The sequence below is a fragment of the Lemur catta genome, chromosome 9 (genome assembly GCF_020740605.2).
Source record: "Lemur catta isolate mLemCat1 chromosome 9, mLemCat1.pri, whole genome shotgun sequence".
NCBI lineage: Eukaryota > Metazoa > Chordata > Mammalia > Primates > Lemuridae > Lemur > Lemur catta.
Genome location: NC_059136.1, coordinates 6478169 through 6501575, shown reverse-complemented (window position 1 = coordinate 6501575; position 23407 = coordinate 6478169). Strand labels below are relative to the sequence as shown.

Sequence of the window (23407 nt, the reverse complement as noted above, 5' to 3'; positions counted from 1 at the left end):
GAGCGCGTGCCCGCAGACACTGCCTCCTCGGCCTCTCTCACTCAGCTAGCGTTTGTCGGTGCGAACCTGCACATGTGTGCGAGGTTCTGTTGTTAAGGTTACAGATTTTCTTCGGTCCATCCCAGCTTCCCCAGCAGTTTCTGCTTGTAGCAGAACTGTGTCCCTCAGGCCTCTGAAATGCCCCACAGCGGGTGACCTATAATTGCTCATGGATGCGGCGGCGGCTACCGCTGCCGACAGGACAAGGTTCGCTTGGCTTCTGCCAAGTGTCTCATACCTGAGGCTTCCCGAACAAAGCCGGCTGCAAACACGCACAGAGGGAGAAGGCCTGGCCGTGTCTTTCCTGCATGCACTCGCATTTTCTAGACGCACACGCGTCCCTCTGCCACGTGGCCTCAGGGCAGATGGACCACATCCTGAATTAACCAGATGAAATGGCACAGAGTACAAGCAATGTGAACAGAAGAAAGCAAGAAAGGAAAATGAGCTTTGCAACGTAATGGAAAAGCTAGAGATGGGCCCATTGAATGGCATGGAAAGGTGTTTAAGAAATACTATTAGGTGAAAAAAATACATCAAAAAACTGTATGGATTGCTCAAGACCATCTTCACTTAAAAACGTGTAGAATATGTATGTGAATATACTTAGGTACAGATCTATAGGTATATATGTATGTTTATTTGATTATTAAATATGCATTTTATTCAATGTCTGTGTGAAGGAAAAGATGTACAGCTGCATGTGTGGGTGCATATATACATCCACGCAGGTGTATTCATACACGTTACGCTAATAGTCATAATCTCTGAGTAATAGGGTTGCCACTGATTTTTTTTTCAGTATTTCCTAGATTTTTCTATAATGAAGCTATATTCCTTTTATGAAAATAAGTCTATAAAATAAAAAGTAAAAATAAAGGCATGTGCCTTCCTGGAGCTATCATATAACGTCGATTTGCGGTTCTGAGAGCTTCCGTGTGTCTGGCAGGACTGCAGGGACGATGGCAGTGCCCCACCCGAACCAGGACTCTGTCTCCAAGCTCCACGGGCCCCCTGCCGAGGCTGCACCCAGCTCCAACAGCCCTCTCTGGCCCAAGCGAGGCCCCTTCCTATTCTGCCAATGCAATCAGGAGACAGGAGTCCAAGGCCTGTCCACCTGCAGACAGTCGTGTCTGATTGGAAAGGATAGATACAGCCTGCCCGTGTGAAAAATCCTCTGCAGACAATGGTGAAATGAAAACATCACACAATCTCAGACCTGAATTCCCCAAACAAAATGTGGCATCATCACTAAGTCTCAGTTGACACTGGGAGAGACTAGACTGCAGGCGGTCAGGACCTGGGGATCCAAGAATCCGACAAGGTGGCAAGACTAGTGAGGAACACCATGGCAGAAACAAGCGACATCCTAGAGATGTGGTGGGCAGGTGCAGGCAGACCCGAGGGGCTAACCGTCATGGCGTCAGGAGACCCTGACTGCCCCCCATAGGCAGAGACCCCAGTTGCTGGACACACAGTATCAGTGAGAGGGATTCCAACTTCCAGGTTCTGAAAGACACGCCATTCTCTTTAGAAACTGTGCTCATTAAGGACAGAAAGTGTGCTTTGCTCCTGTCTGTGTCCCCCAGTGCCTGGCCCTGTGCCGGCACAGAGAAGGCCTCCATGAAACCTGCAGAACGGCAGACAGCCCTAGATACACTCCTCCAAATACACTCCTGCCATTCCCAGAAGCCTGGTGTATGAATTAGGAAGTAGGAGCCATTGTCACTACCTGCCAGAACTTCACAGTCTACCCTGGCTCTTGGCACACATCACAAAAGCAAGTTCATTGCCCGTCTCCCTCAGCCTCTGGCCTCTCAGGATTCAGACCTGGTGATCCTGAAAAAAAAGGCCAATTTATGCAATGGATGCTCCTAAAAATTCCCGCTTCCCACTAGCTCCCATCCTCCTCACTCCATGCTACCTTCTGCAACTGACAGAATCACAGAATGTCACAAGCAGAGGGGAACTCCGAAGCCCTTTAATCCAAACCCCTCCAATTATAGAGAACAAAAGTGAAGCTCACAGGACATCCAAAGATAAATTAGAGCACAGCCAGGGCCAGAACCCAGATTCCTACAGCATGCCATGATGCTTCCCGAAATAAAAATTGCAGAGGCCAGAAAACAGACTTGGGTCTCCCTTGCTGGGAGCAGACCAGTAGCATCAGCCTGCCTCCAGAGCCTAGGAGAAACACAGAATCTCAGGCCCTACCCCAGACCCATCAAATCAGAATCTGCACTGTAGCAAGATCCTTCCCAGTGCTGCACATGCACGGTACAGTTTGAGAATTTCTGAACTGGAGAATTCTCTCTCTAATCCACCTGCACAGTCAGGCAAGAAAGAATCCTTTCCTCTCCGTGCCCACCCCACCCCTCACTTTTCCCCAACCCAACAGAGTACCTGGAAATTGATGACAATAAAAAACAAAAACAAAACCAAAAAAATGTTCCCATTTCTAGTCAGTGTATGCTCTCCCCCCATCCGTGGGGAGTCTTTGCAAGGCACTTAAACCTCCCCGATAAGCAAACAGCACGACCGCTCATGGCAGAACAGGTGGCAGATCGCTGGTGAGGGCCCGGTGAGCCACAAGCGGGCTGGGTCATTAAACACTGCAGGTAGACAGGTGCGGCAGCCAGCCCGCAGGCGGAGGGTGGTGAACGTGGGGCACTGAGTCATCTCGCCGCAAGAGCATGCTGTGCAAGACACAGAAGAGGAGAGAGTGCCCAGCACCAGTCTGTGCGACCTCTCTCTTGGTCCTCCATCCTTACGCCAACTCACCAATGCCTGACCTCAAGCAAGTAGCTCACCATTCCCCAAGCTCCTATAAGAAACAGGGACAACAACTCTTTTATCACAAGTTCCTGGTGAAAATCAAATGAGAACATGTAGGTAAAGTGCCAAGCACAGTGCCAGAGACATAGCAGGGCCCAGTAAATGGGCACTTTCCCCACCATACTTTCAGCCCTCCACCGCCTACCCGTCTCTTTAAGTCCCTGGGCTTGAGCTCTGCCAGAAAGAGGCCAGGAGGCCACGACGCAGTTCACAGCCCTGGCTGCCCGTTGAAATTGCCTGGGCAGCTTTGGAAACGACCCTGAGATTCTAACTTACTGGCTGGGGGCCTAGCCCGGCCACTGGAATTTTTAAAAGATCTGCAGGTGATTCTAAGGGAGGACCAAGGCTGTGAACCACAGCTATAATGGGACCTGCGGATTATCACGGCTTTTCTGAGTGGAGCAAAGATCATAATTATTTCTCCCCTCACAACATTAATTGAGTGATTACTACATGGCCAGGGACTATGCTAATTGCTTTCTGTACATAATTTCATTTAATTCTCATAAAATCCTGTACGGTAAGGATTATCCCTCCCATTTGCCAGCGGAGAGTATGGAGGCTCAGAATGGTTAATACGTCACCGTAGGTCCCGCAGCTCTCTAAGCAGTAGAACTGGGGTTCCACGCCAGGTCTGTCTGGCTCTAAACTTTAATAAGCCCCAGTAGCGTAACTGGGGAAGAAATCTTAGCCATGTAGCATGGAAAAAGAAACCATGGGATTGGCCAGAATCTGCATAAAGTGACGAGTAAAGAGAGAGACAATGAGGGGGAAAGAGGACCAGGTACCCAAAGCCAGGTCAGCCTCGAGTCTTCCTGCCCCCGGTGCACCCCAGGAGTGGGAGGAAGGAAGCAGTGTCTGAAAAGAGCTGTCGATGGAGGAGAGTGTTCTCCTCCAGAACGTTCCTGTCTTTATCTTATATGCAATCAACAGGCACCAGAAGGAAATGTCCCAGAGTACATGTCCCATCTCAGAAGTGACAGTGCTGGGGTGCTGGTGGCCAGGGGAGGAGCTCCACATTCCAGCCCTTCAGGTGCAAAGCCCAAGGTGCCCGGGGACATTCGTGCACCCCGTGCCTCAGGCAGGCTGCTGATATGAGTGCTGCCAGGTGAGCAAACCCAGAACAGTCTCCTGGGAGCGGCAAGCACGAATCCAACACTCCCGCCAATAACTGTGCAAAATGCTGCTGCAGGAAGGAGCGTGAGGTGCCTCCGTCCTCGGGAGCATGGAGCTCTGGTGGGGGGGGGGGGTGGAAGTCCTGTAGCAGGGGGAGGCTGAGGATGTGGCTGGGGCCAGACCCCCCTGGGCCAGCAGTGCCACGTCAGGGTGTCAGCATTTGCCCTAAGAGCAGGTAGAAGCCTGGAGTGTCTGGAGCAGGGAGGGGGACACAACCCAGTTTCCCTTTCGAAGCCACGACTCTGTTGCTATGACTGCAGGGCAGAGAACGCACCCAAGGGCCAGGGGAGGTCTGGCTGGGAAGCTGAGGCAGGAGCCCCAAGAGCACAGAGGGTGGCTGTGTGCAGAGGGAGGGGGCAGCTTCAGGAGCTGCTTGGGTCACAGTGACAGGACTGAGACTGCACAAGGGCGGGGATGCATAGGGAGGTGGCGACTGAGCAAGGAGAGGAAGGTGTCAGGAGTGACTCAAGTCTCTGGCTTACAGGACGGTCATTGAGATACAGAGGTGGGGCGGGCGCCACCAGGCGTGGTTTGGGGCACAATGGCCAGGGCGTCCGTCTGTCCAGGCTGCTGCTGCACACCTGCACACCTGCCTCAGCCGCCTCTCTGAGCCTGGTTCAAGCTCTCCCGAGGCTGGTGGCCAGAGTCACAGACTCAGGTGGGACACGGAAGTAAGGTTTCTGCGGGACATGCTGCACTGTTTCCCAAAGCGCTGGTGTCCTTGGACGGGCAGAGGAAGACAGCAGAAAGGGGTGGGGCTGTGGATTAGAGGGCCAGGACCAGGGCCACAAAAGGCCCCATTAATCTGCAGCCACCTGTCCACCTGAGGCAGATAAGCAGCTTATCAACTGATAAGCGGAAAGTGTGAGGCTGTCCGCGTGGGGAGCTTGCCACTCGCGGGTCTGTGGGCAGGCAGGAGGCCCTCAGATGACACAGGGACATGAACATCTGTCAAGGTCTTTCTGCAGGGCCTTGGGCTGGGGCCCCTTCAAGGCTCCCAGAAGCCCTGGGTCTCCTTATATTCTGACTTTCAAATGCACAATAGTGACCAAGAGCATGCAGCTGTGAACCCAGACAGACCTGCTGACCCTGCATGGAAGCCCAGGGGCGTGTGAATCTCAGTTTTCTCATCTGTAAAAATCAGGAGGATAATACAGACCACAGCGGATCGCTGTGGGGATTCCTGACCGGCACAACAGTGGTGACTGTCATGTCATTAGCTTCTGTTGGTTGGGCAGTTACTGCGCTCTGGGTATTGGGTCACTTGTTCGGGTTTCCATTGTATGTCCATTATCTCAGTTAATCCAAGGAGCAGCCCAGGCCTTTGAGATTTTACATAATGAACCAGCATCTCAAGGCAAACGAGGCTCTCTATAAATGTCAGCCATTGGTACTTTTATAAAGGGAACAGCAGAGGGGACTGACATTGCCCATATTGCTCCCTGGCAAAGCCACCCAGATGAACCACCAGCCTCAGAGGCTGAATCCGGCCGAGTGGTGAGAAGGGGCAGGGAAGCAAGGCCCGGTCCTCAACAGGCTGCCTTCTGCCTGCCCCTGCCACTGTCCCCTCGGCCAGTCCGCAGACAGGAGGAGTGCCCGCCATCCTGGCCCCATGGGCTCTAAGCAGGGTGAATGTTTCACATCAGACCATCTGGAAACCTGTGTGGCCATGGAGCAGAGCCACAAGAACGTCTCCTGTCACAGCCTGGGTCTGAAGGCTCTTGGGCACAGTAGTGGGAGACTCAGGACTCAGAACTGTCCAGCATAGTGGGCGGAGCCATTTCTATACCACCACCAGCACTCCCCTGCCTTCAAGAAAGTGAATCAGCCCCCTCAGCCTGAGCACTGTCCACCCCGCCTGGCAGACCTGGCACCGCTGAGGACCCCGAAGAGCTGAGGCATCCGTGAGGTTCAGAGGGACCCCAGGATTTGTTCCACAACAAAGAGCATGGCTGTGGCTTTTCCTCCTTAGCTTGGGGACTTGGAGGGACCTGTGGGCACCTGATACCCTGGGAACAGATTTTGAAATCATTCCTTCCCAAAGGCCAGAGAGAAACAGGACTGTAGCATGACAACTTTCCTCCCGAAGTCTGCAAGCTGGCCAACCCACCATTACCAATCAGCTAAGCTTGTGCTAATCATTGCATGCTTCCAATTGCCTTGCTGGCACAGCACAGACAATAGCCACTGCGGCATTGTACTAAGGTGTAGGTTATGTCTGAAAAGTGTCAGGCATATAATAAGCACTCAATTAATTGTAGCTACTGACACAGTGACCTGCTTCTTCAAATATAAGGAGCTCTTGGCAGCTCCTCTACCTCCTGATTAATTTTTTAAGGGTAACAGGTCAATCTACACTGGATTGAAACTATGGGGTCTGAAACTATGGATTGCAGACCAAATCTGGCCTGGCACTGATTTTTGTAAATAAAGTTTTATTGGAACACAGCCATGCCCATCCACTTACATGTTGTCTATGACTGTTTTCATGCTACAACAGCAGCGTTGAGTGGCTGCAACAGAAACCATATGGCCAGCAGAGCCTAAAACATTTACTATCTGGCCCTTTATGAAAAAGTTTGCCAATTCCGGATCTATACCAAAGTTTCTTGAACTTTAATGCACATCAAAACCAACTAGGGTGTTTGTAAGAATACAGATTGCCAGGGCCTCCTAGCGGATGGATCAGATTCAGTAGTTGCAGCCCAGGAATCTGCATTTTCATCAGCCCCCACCACCATCCATGACTCTGAGGCAGGGTCCTGAGGACACACTATGAGGGACCGTAGTATGTGCTGTTGGCAACCCTAGGTGACAACAGAGCCACGGCTTTCCCCAGGAAGGGGCAGATGGGCCCAGGTGGGGAAGGGAGTCAGCACCTGAGTCCACAGAGAGAGGGGAGCCTGCCATCCCCAGGAGCTCCCCTGTGCCCCTGGGTCTCATGCCCGCTTTGTTTTGTTTTTAAGGTTCAATACGGAACACTTGGGAGGCAGAATAAGACATCACAAAGGAGGAAATAAAAAAGCATCCACAATCCCACCCCCCAGAGATAACAACTGCTGGGACCTGGCACCACAGTCTGACCTATAATTCTGCATGACCCCAGTGTCTTTTCTAGGTATACGTATGAAAATATTTTCCCCTTATTCTACAACAACAACAAAAACCAGGATTAGAGAGATTGTGTGGAGTCTTTTCCCACTTGGAAATATATTGTAAACATTTCACATGTCAATAAATATCGCTAAAATATCATTCTTGGTATACAACTGTAAAAATAGGATGCTGCAAATCTCTACGAACTGATGCGAAAGAATCTCAGAGACAGATCGTTAGCAGAAATAACGTGGCACACAGAAAACATGAATCCAGGCTTGCCTCTGTGTGAAAGCAACAGGGAAACATACATCCTCGTATAAGCATTAACTATTGCTGGGAGGATATGCAAGAACCTCTAAATAGTGGTTTTCCTAGTAGCAGGAAATTAGGAAGACATTGAGATTTGTGTTTGTATTATCTTTTATGCTATCAGGCTGTCTTACCATAGGCATGTGTATTCTTTCAGAAATATTGAAAATCTACTTCAAAAAACTATCGTTAAGGTCTGCATTGCATCCCATCATATAGATAGACCATTATGTACTTAACTAGCCATTTATTATTAGATACCTAAGTAATTCTATAAGTCACCATGGGATAAGTGTCCATGCACGTAAATACACACAGCCATTGTGCTTATTAGGTTAAATTTTCACAAGTGGAGTCACTGGGATACGGGCTTTCATGATTTTAGGTTTTTAATAAAAATTGCCAAGCCACCTTCCAGAAAGTCTGCCCCAGTGCACACACTGGGCAACAGCAAACGTGAGTGTCTGTCACCCAAGCTCTTGGAGGGCCCCTAATTTCTGATAGTGCTTCTCCCCAGGAGGCAGCGAGCTCTGCACACAGCCCTATCGGCCTGGCACGTCCCCCCGGCAAAGTGAGCGTGAAGCAGGGGCCAGTGCTGCTGGAGCCCTTTTCCCACATAATGGCTAATGACAGTGCCCAAACCCTGTCTGCTTTCCCTAGAGGCCAGGCCAACAACAGGATGCCCCGCCACACCCCCTCAACTGGTCCAAGGCCAATGTAGTGTACTCAACTTATTTGGAAGGATTCACTTTGAAAGGCAGTTTCTGGAACCACCCGAGCACCTTCCTTGGGGCTGCCCATCAAGGCCTGCTGACAGACAGACAGGCAGACAGCCGCTGGCATCCTTCCTCCTGCCTGGGAGCAGGTCCTCATGGCTGCCGCAGCACAGAGGCCCCTCTGAACTCAACATGCCCGTCAGGTACAGGCTCGGCATTTCCAGGGCTGATAAAGAAACCGCTCTGGGCTCCGGCCAACTATGCAACTCTTACTGCACAGTCCGCTGGAGAGCAGGGCAGGCTTCCAGCGCGCACGCTGGCTGCCGGAGCCGCAGGGGAGAGGAATGGGATTCCAGCCACCGCCAAAGGCAGTGTCTCGAGGCCGGCGGCCCGGCGGGGCGGCCCCCCAACTTAACCCACAGGGCTTCCTCCGCCCGCTGCCTGACCTGTTCTGATCCACTCCAGGGCCTGCCAGCCCAGGCTTTTCCAGTTTTCCATAGCCCCCAACATTTCCTTCAAGATCAGTTATGGGAGGGAGCAAACAAGATATGGAAGTTTCTAGAAGCAGAGAGGAATGGATGGCCTGTCCACTGCCTGCTGCCTCTCTGGGGTTCTGCCCCCACCCCTCTTCAGCATTGATGGACCTCACAGCTGTCACTGAGATCAGCTGAGGCAGCAGAACTTGCCAGTGCCTTTGTGTGAAAGGAGGTAGCAGTTTGGTTTTGAACCAAGGAAGCCACTATAGAACCAAGGAAAGAAGAGAGGCTTGTTTACCCAGAGGATAGAACTGAAATGACTTTGAAGTCGTGGTTACAGTTTATAATCTTACAGTCACAAAATCCCAGCCAGTAAGTATTTGGGGCAGGTTCATTTGCTAATGGCACACAAGAACAAACACAAAGCAGAGAGGTGACCTAAGTCCCCAGGTCACAGGACTGAGGTTTTCAGCAATGGCTTAGCCCCTTGTCACTCAAAGTGTGGTCCATGCGGCAGCATCCTCTGGAAGCTGGTAAGAAATGCTGACTAGGCCGGGCGCAGTGGCTCACGTCTGTAATCCCAGCACTTTGGGAGGCCGAGACGGGCGGATCGTTTGAGCTCAGGAGTTCGAGACCAGCCTGAGCAAGAGCGAGACCCCATCTCTACTAAAAATAGAAAGAAATTATATGGACAACTAAAAATATATATACAGAAAAAATTAGCTGGGCATGGTGGCGCATGCCTATAGTCCCAACTACTCGGGAGGCTGAGGCAGTAGGATCACTTGAGCCCAGGAATTTGAGGTTGCTGTGAGCCAGGCTGATGCCATGGCACTCTAGCCTGGGCAACAGAGTGAGACTCTGTCTCAAAAAAAAAAAAAAAAAAAGAAATGCTGACTCTCGGGCCTTCCCCAGACCTGCTCAATCAGAGACTGCATTTTAACAAGACCCCAGAATCCTCCAATATTCATGTGCACATGAAAGTCTGAGACACATTGTCCATGTTATCATCCATTGTTTCTGTACAGGTGCAGGCTGGTGGTTCCTAAACCCTAGTGAGCATTCAGAACCATCTAGAGAGATCGCTTGTTCCCCACTTCACCCAGGCAATTGCATATTTAACAAGCTCTAAACGTGGTCAGACGAGCTAGTCTGCAGACTACGTAAGTGACCTGGGGACCCAGTGAAATACGCAGATGCATATTGGATGTAGACCATTGGTCCTCAACCTTAGCTGCACAATGAAATCACCCAGGGAATTAAAAAAGAGTGCCCATGCCTGATTCAATTGATCTGGGATATGACCTAGGTTTGGGGATTTACATAATTTCACCAGGTGTCTGAAATGTGTGGCCAAGATTGAGAACCACCAATTCAGAGTGAACACATTTAAAACCTGGTTTTGATACTTACCAGCTACGTGACCTTGAGCAAGTTAACCACTGTGAGCAGCTTTCTCATTCTTAAAATGGAAATAAAAGCCATCTATGAAGACTCAATATTATAAGATATATTAATATTAGACATCCGGAGCACAGCAGTACTCAATAAATTTTTTTTATTTCAGCATATTACAGGGGTACAAATGTTTAGGTTACACATATTGCCTTTGCCCCACCCGAGTCAGGGCTTCAAGCATGTCCATCCCCCAGACGGTGCACACCGCACCTATTAGGTGTGAATATACCCATCCCCTCCTCCCCAACTACCTGCCCGACACCCGATGAATGTTACTACCACATGTGCACATAAGTGTTGATCAGTTGATACCAACTTGATGCTGAGTACATGTGGCGCTTGTTTTTCCATTCTTGTGATGCTTCACTTAGTAGAATGGGTTCCAGCTCTATCCAGGATAACACAGGAGGTGCTAGATCACCACTGCTTTTTGCCTCCCATTCTCTTTGCCTACTATGATGAAAAGTGAAAAACCAGCTGATATTTTTGTCTTTACCTCAAATCTCAGCTTCTCTCCAAAAGGAAGCGCAGAGATCCCGGTCTCCTTCAACCCTATTGAGGAATAAAGGAGCTAGGACCTGAAACCACGCTGGGTTTTGTACTCAGGAGGCAGAGCTGGCTTCATGGACCTGGCTCCACACTCAGAAGAGCCCTGCTGTTGGGGTTTAATGCTCTGTTGTGGCTGTCTTGAAATCCTAATAGTTTTTTAACATTTTGCACTGGGCCCCGTGAATTAGGGAGCCAGTCCTGTCACGGAGGGAGCTCGAACATCTCCCTCTGGCTTGTGAGCAGAGCTGACACAGGAGAAGAGGATTACGAGGCAGGCACCAGAGCGACTTGGTTGCTTCCTCTGTAAGTACACTAGGGCGGTGGGGAAGGGAGAGGCGAGTGTTACTAACCCTTCCAAGTGCGAGGACCAGAGACAGGACAGCCTGGGGCTCCTCCTTCTTTCCCCTGGAAGCTCCGGGCCGGAACAGGTGGCAGACACACCTGGCTGCTGGAACCGCAGCTGGCTGAAGGGCGCTATTGCCCCACCTGCAGTACAGCCCTCTCCACTCCCCTGCACAGTTCATTCCCTGTGATGAACACAGTGGGTGACAAGGAGCCAGGGCTGGGGACTTGCAGCAGTTGGCTTGATGGCTGTTGCTTCCAGCATGTGGTTTTCCCCCCAGTCCAAAAACATGTGTTCTGAATAACAGGTGTTTTGATCTCTCTGCTTTACTGCCTGTAGTTTCCAGGGCTGCTCTTTGGACATCCTAAAGCCCTCTGCAGGGTTCACAGGAGAATGGGCTGCATAAACACGGAGCTTGGGCACTGTAGCCATGGGACAGCTTCTCGTCAGCCAAAGCTCATGACCATGCCTCCTTCTGGGCACATAAAGCTCCCAAGACCCGGAGGAGAAGATGCATAGAGGGAAAGAATGTGCCATGAGAGCAGCTTCTGCAACTCGACTTTGCAGGGGTGAAACCGTCTTGGGCAAAGGACAATGCGAGAAAGTCAAGGCTGACAGCCCCTCCCCCCTCACCCCATCTTCCATCCTGCTACCAACACAGCAGGCTTCCTGGGGCAGTGAGGAAGTACATCACCATGGCCTGTGATGGATAATAAAATACTAAAGTTCGTGAATTTTTAAGAGCAAAAATTAGTTTGGACTTGTGCTTTTATTCCTAATTTTAGAAAGCCCAGTTGCTATCTCATCTTCTGATATATTTTTCTTAGGTGTGAAATTACTGCGAGAGCCAGCACTTTTGGAAAAGGCTGGTCACAACCACAGTCGGGCCTAAGGCATGGGACTCTCATCTGTCACATGGGTAGCAGGGAACAAAAGGTTGAGAACTTCTAAACGGAGGTAGCCAAGGGCTGTTAACCCTGTGGGAGCCAGCTGCAGTCACATGGATCAGTGAGCACCGTGTTCTGCTGCCATAGTTAAGTGAATCTGAGAGGCCATCGCTTTGGCTACAGAGCCAAACATGTTGGCCACCCTCGGCCCTGCTGAACAGGACAGAGGGGCCTGCCGAGAACAGCCAGCTAGCAGGTAGCCACAGAGGAAAAACATTTGGTCCCAGACTCCATTTCCAGGGACTTCCCTCCAAATAGCAGAGTCAGTACTGGAGAATAGTTGGCTCCTTGGGGCCTCCAGAGTGAGGCATGAGCACAGCAGAACTAGAGCAGTCCAGCCTTCAGACGACCAGTGGTGACCTTGCGGGATTTCCATGATGATTCACTGCACACCTGCGAAGCTACCACAAAGGACAGGGCGGCATGCCAGAGAAATACACATGCCCTTCCAGCCTTCTTCTCCAAGCTCCAAGGCACCACATTCTAGAACTCAGTCATTAATCAGGCAGAGCTTCGTCTGCAGCCAGAGCCTCTCCATGAAGTCCAAAGCAGAGAAAAAGGGAAGCAGAGGACCCCTGGCTTCCATTAAGGTATGCCCTGCCTGGGCATAAATGTGCCACAGACTTAACCTATTTAATTTAGACTCGGCCAAATACTAGGAGTGTTGGAGGACACAGCTGGAGCATCTGTCAAAGTGTTGGAAAAGAGGGTAAGGGCACACAAGCATTTGTTAGGAGAATACGAGCACCTTAGGATAAGGACACAGGAGAGAAGCCAGAAACGGCTCTCAAAATTGTGTTCCAAGAGTCATCTTACACCAGGAGTCCCAGGTATAAGATCGTTGCAGGGGCCAGTGGTGCCTTCCTCCCATGCACACCTCAATTTGGAGAAGGAAATAGAAAAAGAAGTCAAGAAGAAAGAAAACAAGGAAGAAGGAAGAATGGACGTATTTCAGGAAGTGAGGAAATCCAATTCCTTTCCCCAGTTTCATTTCTGCCTTGCACGGCTCCTGGCTTCCAATCCCCTATTAAATAGAGGTCAAATAAGCGTTTTTCACAGGGCAAAAGAAGTTGTCTTACTCAATGACACCAAGAGTGCCCTTCTCCAGGGTCCAGCCCCCCTTTCAATCATCTCCTATTGCCACACCATGCTCCTTGCACCAACCCCCCTGCCTATGCCCATGGCCATAGACACAGGGAAACTCTGCCCTGGCTGAGAAAGAAACACCTGGTGGGAGTGCCACAGCCTCGGGAGTCCAAGGTCCCTCCCACCTGCACCTCCCTCCACCTGGAAGGAGCCCTTCCCAGTCCAATGCTCCCAGGTTAGGAGACAAGCAGAAATGAGTCCTTCCCAAGTCTAATCATTCCCTCAGCCAAGCGGTTAAACCAGAAGGATAACAAGACCATTCAACGCGGCACCAGCCCCTGAGATCTTTTGGCAGGAGCCAGTCCATCCCAATCAAGACTCTGGCATGATTCTACAATCCACTCAGAGGACAGTTACCATCTGTTTATGGAAAAAATGTTAATAACCCCCAATCATAATCAAATAGGCAACCACTTTACTTTAAGTACCTATTAACTAGGCTAATTTACAATGGAACAGTCCCGCAAGCTCATCCGCAGGCCGTCGGAGGCACCAACACACATCCAACCATCAGGCTGAGGAGGCCTGCAAGGCTTAAGCATCACCGGAAGCCCCAGCAATGGTTCCTACCCCCCTTCCCTCCCAGCCTTCCACTCACGCTGCCCTGCCCTGCAGCCTGCGGTACCCCCGAAGGAGACAGGAAGTCTTCTCGGCCTGCTCCTCAATCAGCTCACACCTTTCCCCGAGGCCAGGTGTGTCTCAGGTTGGAAAAAGGGGATTAGCGAGAATTTTTGAAAGCCCCCGTCCAGGTGGGACAGCACCCAGAGCGTCAGAGGGATGGAGCCGATGTAGTCACAATTCAGCCTCATTTCCCAGGGCTTCCCGGCTCCCTGCACAAACCAGGTACAAGGGGCAGCAGGGCCGGCTCTGTGCCCGGGCACGCCACCGCGCTTCTCTGGGTCTCGGTTTCACTAGCCATACAATGGGCACCTTCTCCCAATAGGCCCAAGGTCTATTTCCGCTCCAATAGACCATTATTCTGTCTCCTCTGTGGGAGTAAGAGGAAGCCAAGAAATATGATGTTAACTCTCAGGGTATCACTGATCTAAAAGTATTTAAAGATACTTATGAGGTGGTGATGAGGAAAAGAGGCCAAATAACGTGTCTTCTTTTCACAGGCTGCAAAAGACCCATCCACTTGCTTCTCCCTCCACGAAATAATGATGCTCATCTCACATGAAGACCACAGGGCATGTTTTATCATTGTTCCCACGTGCCAGCCTCTCTTGCCTGGTCACTGGTCCAGCCACCGCGGGAAATGAAGATGGTACTCTCGCTGCGGACGTGGGCAGCGGAGCAGCCAAGACAAAGGCGTTAGGGCATTTGCGTCACCCGGGAAGCATATGGGGCTGCAAGGTAGGAAGTAAGTTCTAGACCCAACTCAGCCCAACTAGGCTTGAAACTGGAGTGAGGCACTTCCTTTTCTGGGCCCCAGTGTCTTCATCTATAAATATGGACACAGGAGGGCCTAGTTAGACCATTGTCATGGTCTTTTGATGTCTTGTTTAAAAATATTTCGAGAGGATGAACTTGGCATTCCAGGCTCAAGATGCACTGGCACAATATAATTAGTTGTTAAAATATGAAATATTTTATACATTTCTGTACCTCCAATAAGTAGCCCCTGCTCCGAGCCCCACCACCCCACCACCATGACCACCCTGTGACCTGGCCATTAGAGTTAAGGCCTGGCACAGCGGCAACCATCCAGGGCCCTGCTCCAGCAGGAGAGCTGACCGTCAGTGCCCAGGCCACACCGAATACTTCACAGATCACACCTGCTGTCCTAAGGCGTGTGCTGCAGCAGCAGCAGTGAAAATAAACCTCCACTGTATACTCAGCGCCCTTTTAAAACCTTTGTGATTCCAAGAGAAGATAAGGTCACACCCTAACACGACCCACTCCCCAAGCCAAAATTTTGATCCATGAGATGGCATTTGATGAAAGTAAAGAAGAGTCTGGGACGAAGCACGCCCAGTAAGAGTGTCTCCTATAAAGAAGTGTCCAGTGGGATTCCTACACATACCACATGGAATGATCTCCAACACATGACAAGTAAATAAAGCAAGATGCATGCTACTCGAAGGATAAACATGTATAAATCAAAGCACACACAATGTAATGCATTTTGTAAAGACACGCATATACATGTGCATGTCTGCATATGAATATATATAGACGTATATGTGTATGCACATATACATGTAGGTAGAAGTGTAAAAATGAATTGGTTACCAGTTGTGACCACTCGTTTGCTATGTGGAAGAGGCAGTTGCTAATTTGGCAGTCCGGGAGGTATATGAGTGCCTGGGAGGAAGCCAAGAGGGGAGAGACAGCAGACAGAGACACAGAGGGGCAGAGATACAGGGAGAGAGACCTACACCAGTGCATTGGGGGATGCTCACTAAAACCAGACTGACAGCTGCCCATGGAGATGGGAGAGGGAACGGGCCCAGGGCTGATGGTTACAGTGGTTCTATAATAGGTTTATCAGTCATATTTTATGTCTTCCAAGAAGAAAGCACTAAAGACTCGGGGGGATGGGCGGGACATGGGCAATATATATAACCTGAACTTTTGTACCACCATGATAAGCTGAAATTAAAAAAAAAAACAAAAAAAAAACAAAAAATATATATATATATACATAAATCTAAAACAAAAAAAACCAAACAGTAACAGTTGCATATTCTGGGTGGAAGAAACACAGGTGTTTGTTATACTAATCCTTGCATGTTTCTCAGAAGGAAGTAAGGTTCGCCTTAATAGGCCCTGCTCGTCTACACACGGTGTTTCCAGGTCCTCAGATGGGGGTGGCGGGAATTGTTTATGGATTTCCCACCATCCCCACTCTACTTCCCACCGCCCAGACATCTCAGATTTCCAAATTAGCCCTACCTAGCCCATTGCTGATATACAAGCTGTGCTTTTTTTACGATTAAAGTTAGAGCCATTCATTCCCAAGTTCAACAAGCATTTGTCAAGTGCCATGTGAAGTTCCAGGCACACTGGGCTGAGCGATCCGTGGTTTCTGCCATCAGTTGCTCCTGGTCTAGCGGGATAGACAGATGGTGTGTGAGCAGAGACACAACAGCGCATGGGGATTAGTGTATGACAGAGGAGTTTTTACCATATATTGTGTGGGACAAAGGAGGGCATGATTGAGTCTTAGGGGGGCATCCCTTCTTGGAAGGGCAAAAAAGGAACCCACAGAGGTTTATACACAAAGTAAAGAAGTGGGAAATGGCTCTCATGGAGCCTTCTTTATATGCCAATTACACACCAATCTCGACACTCGCAGCAGCACAGTGAGGTGGGTAGTCACATTCCCATTTTGAAGCTGAGGAAACAGAGACCCCGAGAAGGTACTTTGCTGAAGCCAAAGAGCAATTAAGTGGCATCATGATTCCCACCCAGATTCAAAAATTCAAAACAGAGAGTGGGGCAGAGGTGAAGAGATGAGGGTCTGCGTAAGTCAGAGTTGGAGGACTTCTGGTACCCGTGCAGTCGCCCATTTTCCCGGGCTGAGATGCTCACTGGCAGTAAAAGATCAAGGGTATATGTAGCTTGAGGCATTTGCTCAGTTATCCTAAAATGAGACCTAAACACAGTTGGGCTTAATAAAGACCAAAGAGATGCAGGCTTAATTCTCAATTAGGTGAGTCTTGGACACACTATCTCATCTTACCTCTAACTCCAGGGTAACTTCTCTAAGGTGCAGGACTTTAGAATAGAGGGTATTTCACTTCCACCTACGTGGACCTGTTCTGGCCCAACTGGGGCCACACAAGGCAGCTCAGCCTGGGAGCGGGGAGCAGGGGCTGGGAGAGGCTCCGAGGACAGCTGAGGGGAGGCACTGCCCTGGGTGTTGCCTAATCCATCCGACATGGGGACACGCTGTTCCAGAAACCGGATAACAATTAATAGGAAAAATCTGCTCTCACAGTACTGCCAAGCCTGTCGCAGGGTCTCAGCTGGTGGTGCGCCTCCTCGGGAACAGAACAATAATGCTCCATTCTTCCCTTTGGTCAAGGCCCTGATGTTTTCTCAAGTGGAAGGAGGAAGAACTAGAAGCGTTCCTCCTATGGTAGGAAAACTCTGCACAAGCAGCAGTGCCAGTCCTCAAAGCCAGGAGCCCAAGGATTATCCTGACATTGAAGGCTGCAAGCTCATTCAGTGGTCGTCCCATCTCTAGACCTATGAAGCCCTGTTTGACACATGGTGAGCGTTGATAGATAAAACATCTCCCATCAAGTGCCTCAGGGTGGTCTGACTTTGTTTAAGTCACCTGGCCTCAGGCCAAACTTCTAGCCCCTCTTTATAATTTTCCTGTGCATATATTTCTCTTGGTCAAAACAGTTCAGATGATTTGAGAAAACCTGGCTTGCCTTGCTGTGCCTTGTTCAGGTTCACCAAGAGCAGAGAGTACAGAGGTAGGAGGTGTCTGGGGATCCCAGCAGTCCGGCCCCAGGTTTGCTGCCCTTCTAATCCTCTCTGGGTATCTGCCCATTTATCAGGGTTCTAAATTTTTAAGGGAGTCACAGAATCTTTGGGGAATATAATAAAACCTGTGAACTGGTTCTGTTCCTTCTACACTCAACCCCCCGCCATGTAAAGACACTCAAACAGTTGCATATAGGTTCAGGGGATCACTGTCCTTGTGCAGGTCATTCATGCACTCTTCCGTCCCTAGGCACCAAAGCCAGGACCCCCGACGCTCATGCATCACAGCAGTAGAAATTCATCTTTCTGGATTTCACAGTCTCACTAGAAAACACCAACCTGAATCCCAGCTCGGCAACCTGACGGCTTGTCAAACCTTTCATGGTCCCTCCCTGCTCACCCCCACCCAACGCTAGCCATACATGGAAACCCCAGCTGGGAGTATATCTTGAAATTCAAGTTTCTGTTTGGGAACTGGTACCCAGCCTCCCTTGGGCCATGTGGTCACATCCATCTCTGGGACCAGGCAGGTGGATGCTAATTCGCCATGTTAACCCCTTTCACGCCAGTCCCCTTACCGAGCCTTGGCGGAAAGCCACATCCCGCCACCCCACCCGCCACAGTGGGGTGGAACACTCTGTGTCATGGAAGCTGGCCAGCAGATTTAGAAATCATGTTGCTCTTGGCACCGGTTCTGGGACTCTGTGCAGAGTTACGTGCTGAGATGCCACTGCATGGGCAGCTTTTCAATACCGGAGTCTACCGCCCTCCATCTCACCATGCAATTGGCTTCCCAACACAGCTCACAAGACAGGTGCAGACAAGAGAAAAACCACATCCTAAAACCAGGAGTCCCTTTACCCACCAATAATGAAAAGAAACCTAGGTCCCTCTTCATTTGCAATCAATCCAACTTCCTTCCCAAATTACCCTCATTGCAAAAGTCCATCTAAGCAATGGTTATCAGCAAAGCAAAACCATGTGGTCCCGAGTTTGGTTCCCACAGATCCCAACACTGCCTTTGATCCATGATTGCCAAGAACAAGGGTGCAGACAGGAGTCTTCACCAGGACCACTTAGGCCCCACAATCAGAGGCCCTCTGGGACAGCAAAGGGAGACAAAAACAGCATCTTTTGATCAAAAGTAGCCATGTTTCCCCCCATGACACCCTTGAAAATGAAAATCCCACCTTACCCTTCATTCCAAATTTGGACCGGCGACCATACTTGTTGATCATGATGAACAGAACCACCAGCAGGACACAGGCGAAAGCAGCGAGCCCAACCGCGATGGACACCTGTCAGGAGCCAAAGCCAGACAGTCAGGACTGGTCCCCGAAAACCCGAGTGCCCTGAAAGCAACGCGTGTGCCCAGATGAGAACAGTCCTACTGCAGTGGCGACTGCAGCCCTCTCAGAACTGTGCTACTGAGCAAGGTCTCTAGAAGAAGTAATTTGTGAGACCCCCAAGGACATTGTAAAATACATAAATTTCCCAACTTGATTAGAGGGAGTTCCATCAATTCCATGATTCAGTGGTCTGAGCCCTTCTCACTGGGGGTCATCCTGAGTCAGGAGATGCAAAAGCAAGGCTAGAGAGGGTTCTCTTACTGTTTCAATCAGCAAGCAAATTCTGCATCTTCACACTGAAATTCTGCACATAATATCCCTATCCGGGAAGGAGGGATAGTTCTATCCTGGACTCTAAAAAGACTCCTTTCCTCTCCTCCCCGGAGAAATCTCAGACTCAGAGAGCAGGGGTGGGGCTCTCGAAAACCCACTGAGGAGATGCCCTGAGCAACGTGGGCTTCTGTGGGAGGCTGGTGCAGGTGGAGCCTCTCAAGCAGGCCCAGCTGGGCTCCTAACAGCGGGGGATCCTCCGGCTGTTCTCTCCTGAACCCCAGGGCTTGCAGCAGAGCCTCAAAGACTTCCTCACACAATGAACTAGTCCCATCAAACAAGGACGGTTTAAACACCTGAAGGGAGTTCATTCGTCACTGCTTTTTCTCTGCCTTATCGATGGAGGTTCCAAGGAAGATAACATTTGGAAAAGTCAGCAACACAAATGAAGTCTGAAATCTACTACACTAGTCAACATGCTCCTCTTGACCAAAAAGTCACTCACCCCGAAAGTGTCTTCCTCTGGCTTGTGGGTCACAGTGATAGGAGGTGTGGGGCTCACTTCGTCAACTGAAAGCCAAACACAAGAGGAGGAGGGCAGTTAGCTCACTAGCCAGGGAGGCTCAGCCGCGGTCCCTGCCCAACTCCCAAGGCCCCAGGGACTTCCTGCTGCAGAACATCCTCAGGAAGCCGGGCTCTCACGGCCTGCGCTCCACGGGCTGTGCAGAAGTCCCCAGAGGCAGGACCCTGTCTGGCCACCTGACTGGTGCTACAGTTGGGACAGGCTCCCTAAGGAATCAAAAACGTCCACTCCCATCCCCTATCCCCACCCCAGGGAAAATAATGGAACTTGGGCAACATGGGCCCTGAGCTGTGGGGTGGAAAGGAGGAAAGTGGTTTGGGATCCCAGCCAGGGTCTGGATTAGGCGAATTTCACTGGTGATGGCAGCTGCTGCTGACACTCTGCTACTCCCCGCCATAGGCATTCCTTCCCCTCTCCCGTGCCCCTTCTCTTCTCTCTGCTCCTCAGTGACATCCAGGATGCCTGTGGCCCCATACACAGCCGCCTAACACTGATTTCAGAGCACAGCGGCAGCTCAAGTTAAAACACAGAACCACCTGACCAGGGAACCCCACCTTTATAGCGCAAGGCCGGGAGAGAGAGCCAAGTATCTATTTGTCCCCCATCTAGAATCACCTCCCTGGCAAGAAATGGCCCCAATTCAGAACTCTCTGAAGGTACATTCTGAGAGATTACAAGTCCTCTAAGACCAAGGACAACTGAAGGAATCATAGCTGATTTTGCAGCAGTGCCAAGCAGCCAGGGGAGTTCCTAAGCAGCACAGTCTGCCGCCCTGGGCCGGACAGCGGGCAGAAATGGCAGCGACTGCTGCTGCTTTTCCCACCTCCGTGGGGAGGAAAAGGAAAAGGAGCAAACATAGGTTTTCCCACAGTCCACAAACAAAATCCCAAATCCCTTTAGGACTGCCTAGCCCTAGCGCCAAATCACTTATACACTGAGCCTCAGTAATTCCATTTGAGGACACATAAGCCTATAGGGAGATCTTGTGAGTCACAGCTCTACACGAGGTGGGTCTTGGCCAAATTCTCAGGCTCTTGAAGCAGGTGAAAAACACTAGCAGGTTTATAGGCTCTGTATTGTCTGCAAGAAAAACTAAGATGATCAATAGAACTCTATAGAGCCAGGCACAGTGGCTCACACCTGTAATCCTAGCACTCTGGAGGCCGAGGCAGGAGCTTCGTTTGAGCTCAGAAGTTCAAGACCAGCCTGACCAAGATGAAGAATCTGTCTCTATTTAAATTAAAATTTTTAAAAAAGGAAGAATTTTAGCAAGGCACATGAAACCCCACATCCATCCTGACCCAGGACCCTTTTATCTAGGTAGAGACCCACAAAGTGGTCAGATCTTGGAAAACTCCCTGGGGGAAACTGAGGCATAGAGTGATTACTCAAGAAGCATTTCTACTCTCCCATTCCTTTTCCCAGTTCACTCAGAACCCTCAGCCGCCATGGGCTGTGGATGATGTGGAAGAAGAGAGAGGGCTATTTGGATTCAGTAGTTATCACAAGTAGCAGAATGAATCAGTTTCAAAGCAAAAGGTAAAGCAGACTTACCCAAGATAAAGGTATCCGTGCTCTCTGCAAAAAAAAAAAAAAAAAAAAAAGGACAAAGAGATAATTAACAAATGTAATAAAAACCAGAACAGACACATTGTATGATCCTAATAGCTATGATCTCTCCCATTCACCGTGACCCCTTGTTCCCATAGCAACAGAAAAACTAAACTCCTTGGCATATCACCCCTCTCTCCACGCTACACTACCTCTGCAGGGGTGGTCCTCCAAATTGAGAAGGAGTAAGAGATAAAGACCCTGGTTTCAGGGGAGGCAGCCCACGGAACTAGAAACCAAACTAGTTTCTCTATGAGTTGGGGAATTAAACCCAGACCCACTGTCTCATCCACAGCCCCCTCCTTCAGGACGCAGAGTGCCAGGGATGGTGTGGCAAGGTGGGCTCCCCCGGTCCTTTCTAGCTATGATCTCAAGATGAGATTCCTCGACTCTCTCTATAGAGGTGATTCTGGTAGGTCACTGACAGGTTCTTGGGAATCCCTCTAGAATCTGCTCATCCCCCAGATGGAACTGTGTTATTTGATCTTTGGCCTCTAGCAACAGCTCACTTCATAATGAAAGCTAATCCTTACTGGACGTTGATTATGACCCAGGGGCTGTTAAATGCTTTATGTAACACATCACTCCATCCTTACAGCCACCCTAGGAAGCGGGTAGCATTATCCACATTTTAACAGATAAGGAAACTGGCTGATGCAGATTTAACTAATTGGATGGCTCTCATCTAAGAAGGAATTAGAGCTGGATTCAAATCCAAGTCTGGTCTCTTGGTCACCCTGCCAGAGATGCTCCAACTTCAGCATTCAACAGAAACATCCGGAAGGTGATCACTATCCTCCAATAAAAGGAACGAAGCTTCCTTGGGGAAATGAATGATTTCAGGGCTGGGGCAGAGAAAGTACAAGATGTGCCTGGAACAGCTTGTGGTACCAGAAAGTAAGAAAGTGCTCAAAGGTGAATGGAGGCCTAGACAGAGGTTACGGGAGCCAATGTCAAGGGGCCTCCCAATGGCAAAATGTGGGACCATTTAAGCAACAAAATAATGACAGTCATGATTGTTATGAACAGAACTGTGTCCCCCAAAATCCATATGTTGAAGCTGTAATCCCCAGTATCTCAGAATGTGACTGTATTTGGAGAAAGGGTTTTTAAAGAGGGACTTAAGTTAAAATGAGGTCCTTAGGGTGGGCCCTAATCAAAGAAGACTAGCTTCCTTATAAGGAGAAGAAATTTGAACATAGACATGCAGAGGAAAGACCACATGAATACACAGGTAAGAAGAATGCCATCTACTAGCCAGGGAGAGAGGACTCAGGAGAAACCAACCCTGCAGACACCCTGATCTCAGACTTCCAGTCTCCAGAATTGGGAGAAAATGAATTTATGTTGGTTAAGCCACTCAGTCTGTGGTCCTAGCAAACTAATACATAAATTCTTAGCCATAGAACAAAATAAATCCCATGATTCTATACTAATACAAATAAATAATTGAATAAATAAAGAGGGAATAAAGGAAAGCTCTTCCTTATAGAATTCCAATTAATAAATGTAGAAGGAACGTTGGAAATAGAATGATCATCATTTGGCAAATACTACAGTAATAATTGTTTCAGCCAAGAATCACCAATGAGTCTTAGAGAGTGAAAGAATGATGAGAAACAAGCCATTTATGAACTTTTAAAATATTACACTTACTACTTCCAGAGGGGAAAGTAGTCAGTTTGCAGCGGAAGCACCCGGCAGACACCACCTTGACCAAGTGACAAAGTTAACACCCGCAGTGCTAACCACATCAACACCACACACCCCCAACGCGACACACTGAAAGGACAGAGCCTCCCTTCTGTGGTGTTCTTGCCAAAAATGAATAATTAGGAAAACAAACCAGACAAATTCAAACCAAGGGACAGTCTACAAAATAACTAGTGAGTATTCTTCAAAAGCGCTGTGATCATGAAAGACAAAGACTGGGGAACTGTCCCAGATTTAAAGAGACTAAGGTGACATCAGCATGATGTGTCATTCTGGACTGGACCCTAGACGAGGAAAGGGCATCAGTGGAACAACTGATCAAATCTCAGTCAAGTCTGCAGATTA

At 49.5% G+C, this 23407-nt stretch overlaps 1 protein-coding gene across 4 annotated transcripts in view; it reads right to left on the bottom strand.

Annotated features, from left to right (window-relative positions):
• NTRK3 (neurotrophic receptor tyrosine kinase 3) overlaps positions 1-23407 on the bottom strand; it is a 351142-nt gene that overhangs the window by 213688 nt on the left and 114047 nt on the right. For all 4 annotated transcript variants that reach the window (XM_045561747.1, XM_045561748.1, XM_045561749.1 and 1 more), the window contains exons 9-11: positions 21293-21316; positions 19661-19725; positions 18732-18834 (exon numbers count right to left, since the gene is read on the bottom strand). In XM_045561747.1, the coding sequence (XP_045417703.1) occupies positions 18732-18834; positions 19661-19725; positions 21293-21316 (192 nt within the window). The remainder of the gene's footprint in view (positions 1-18731; positions 18835-19660; positions 19726-21292; positions 21317-23407) is intronic.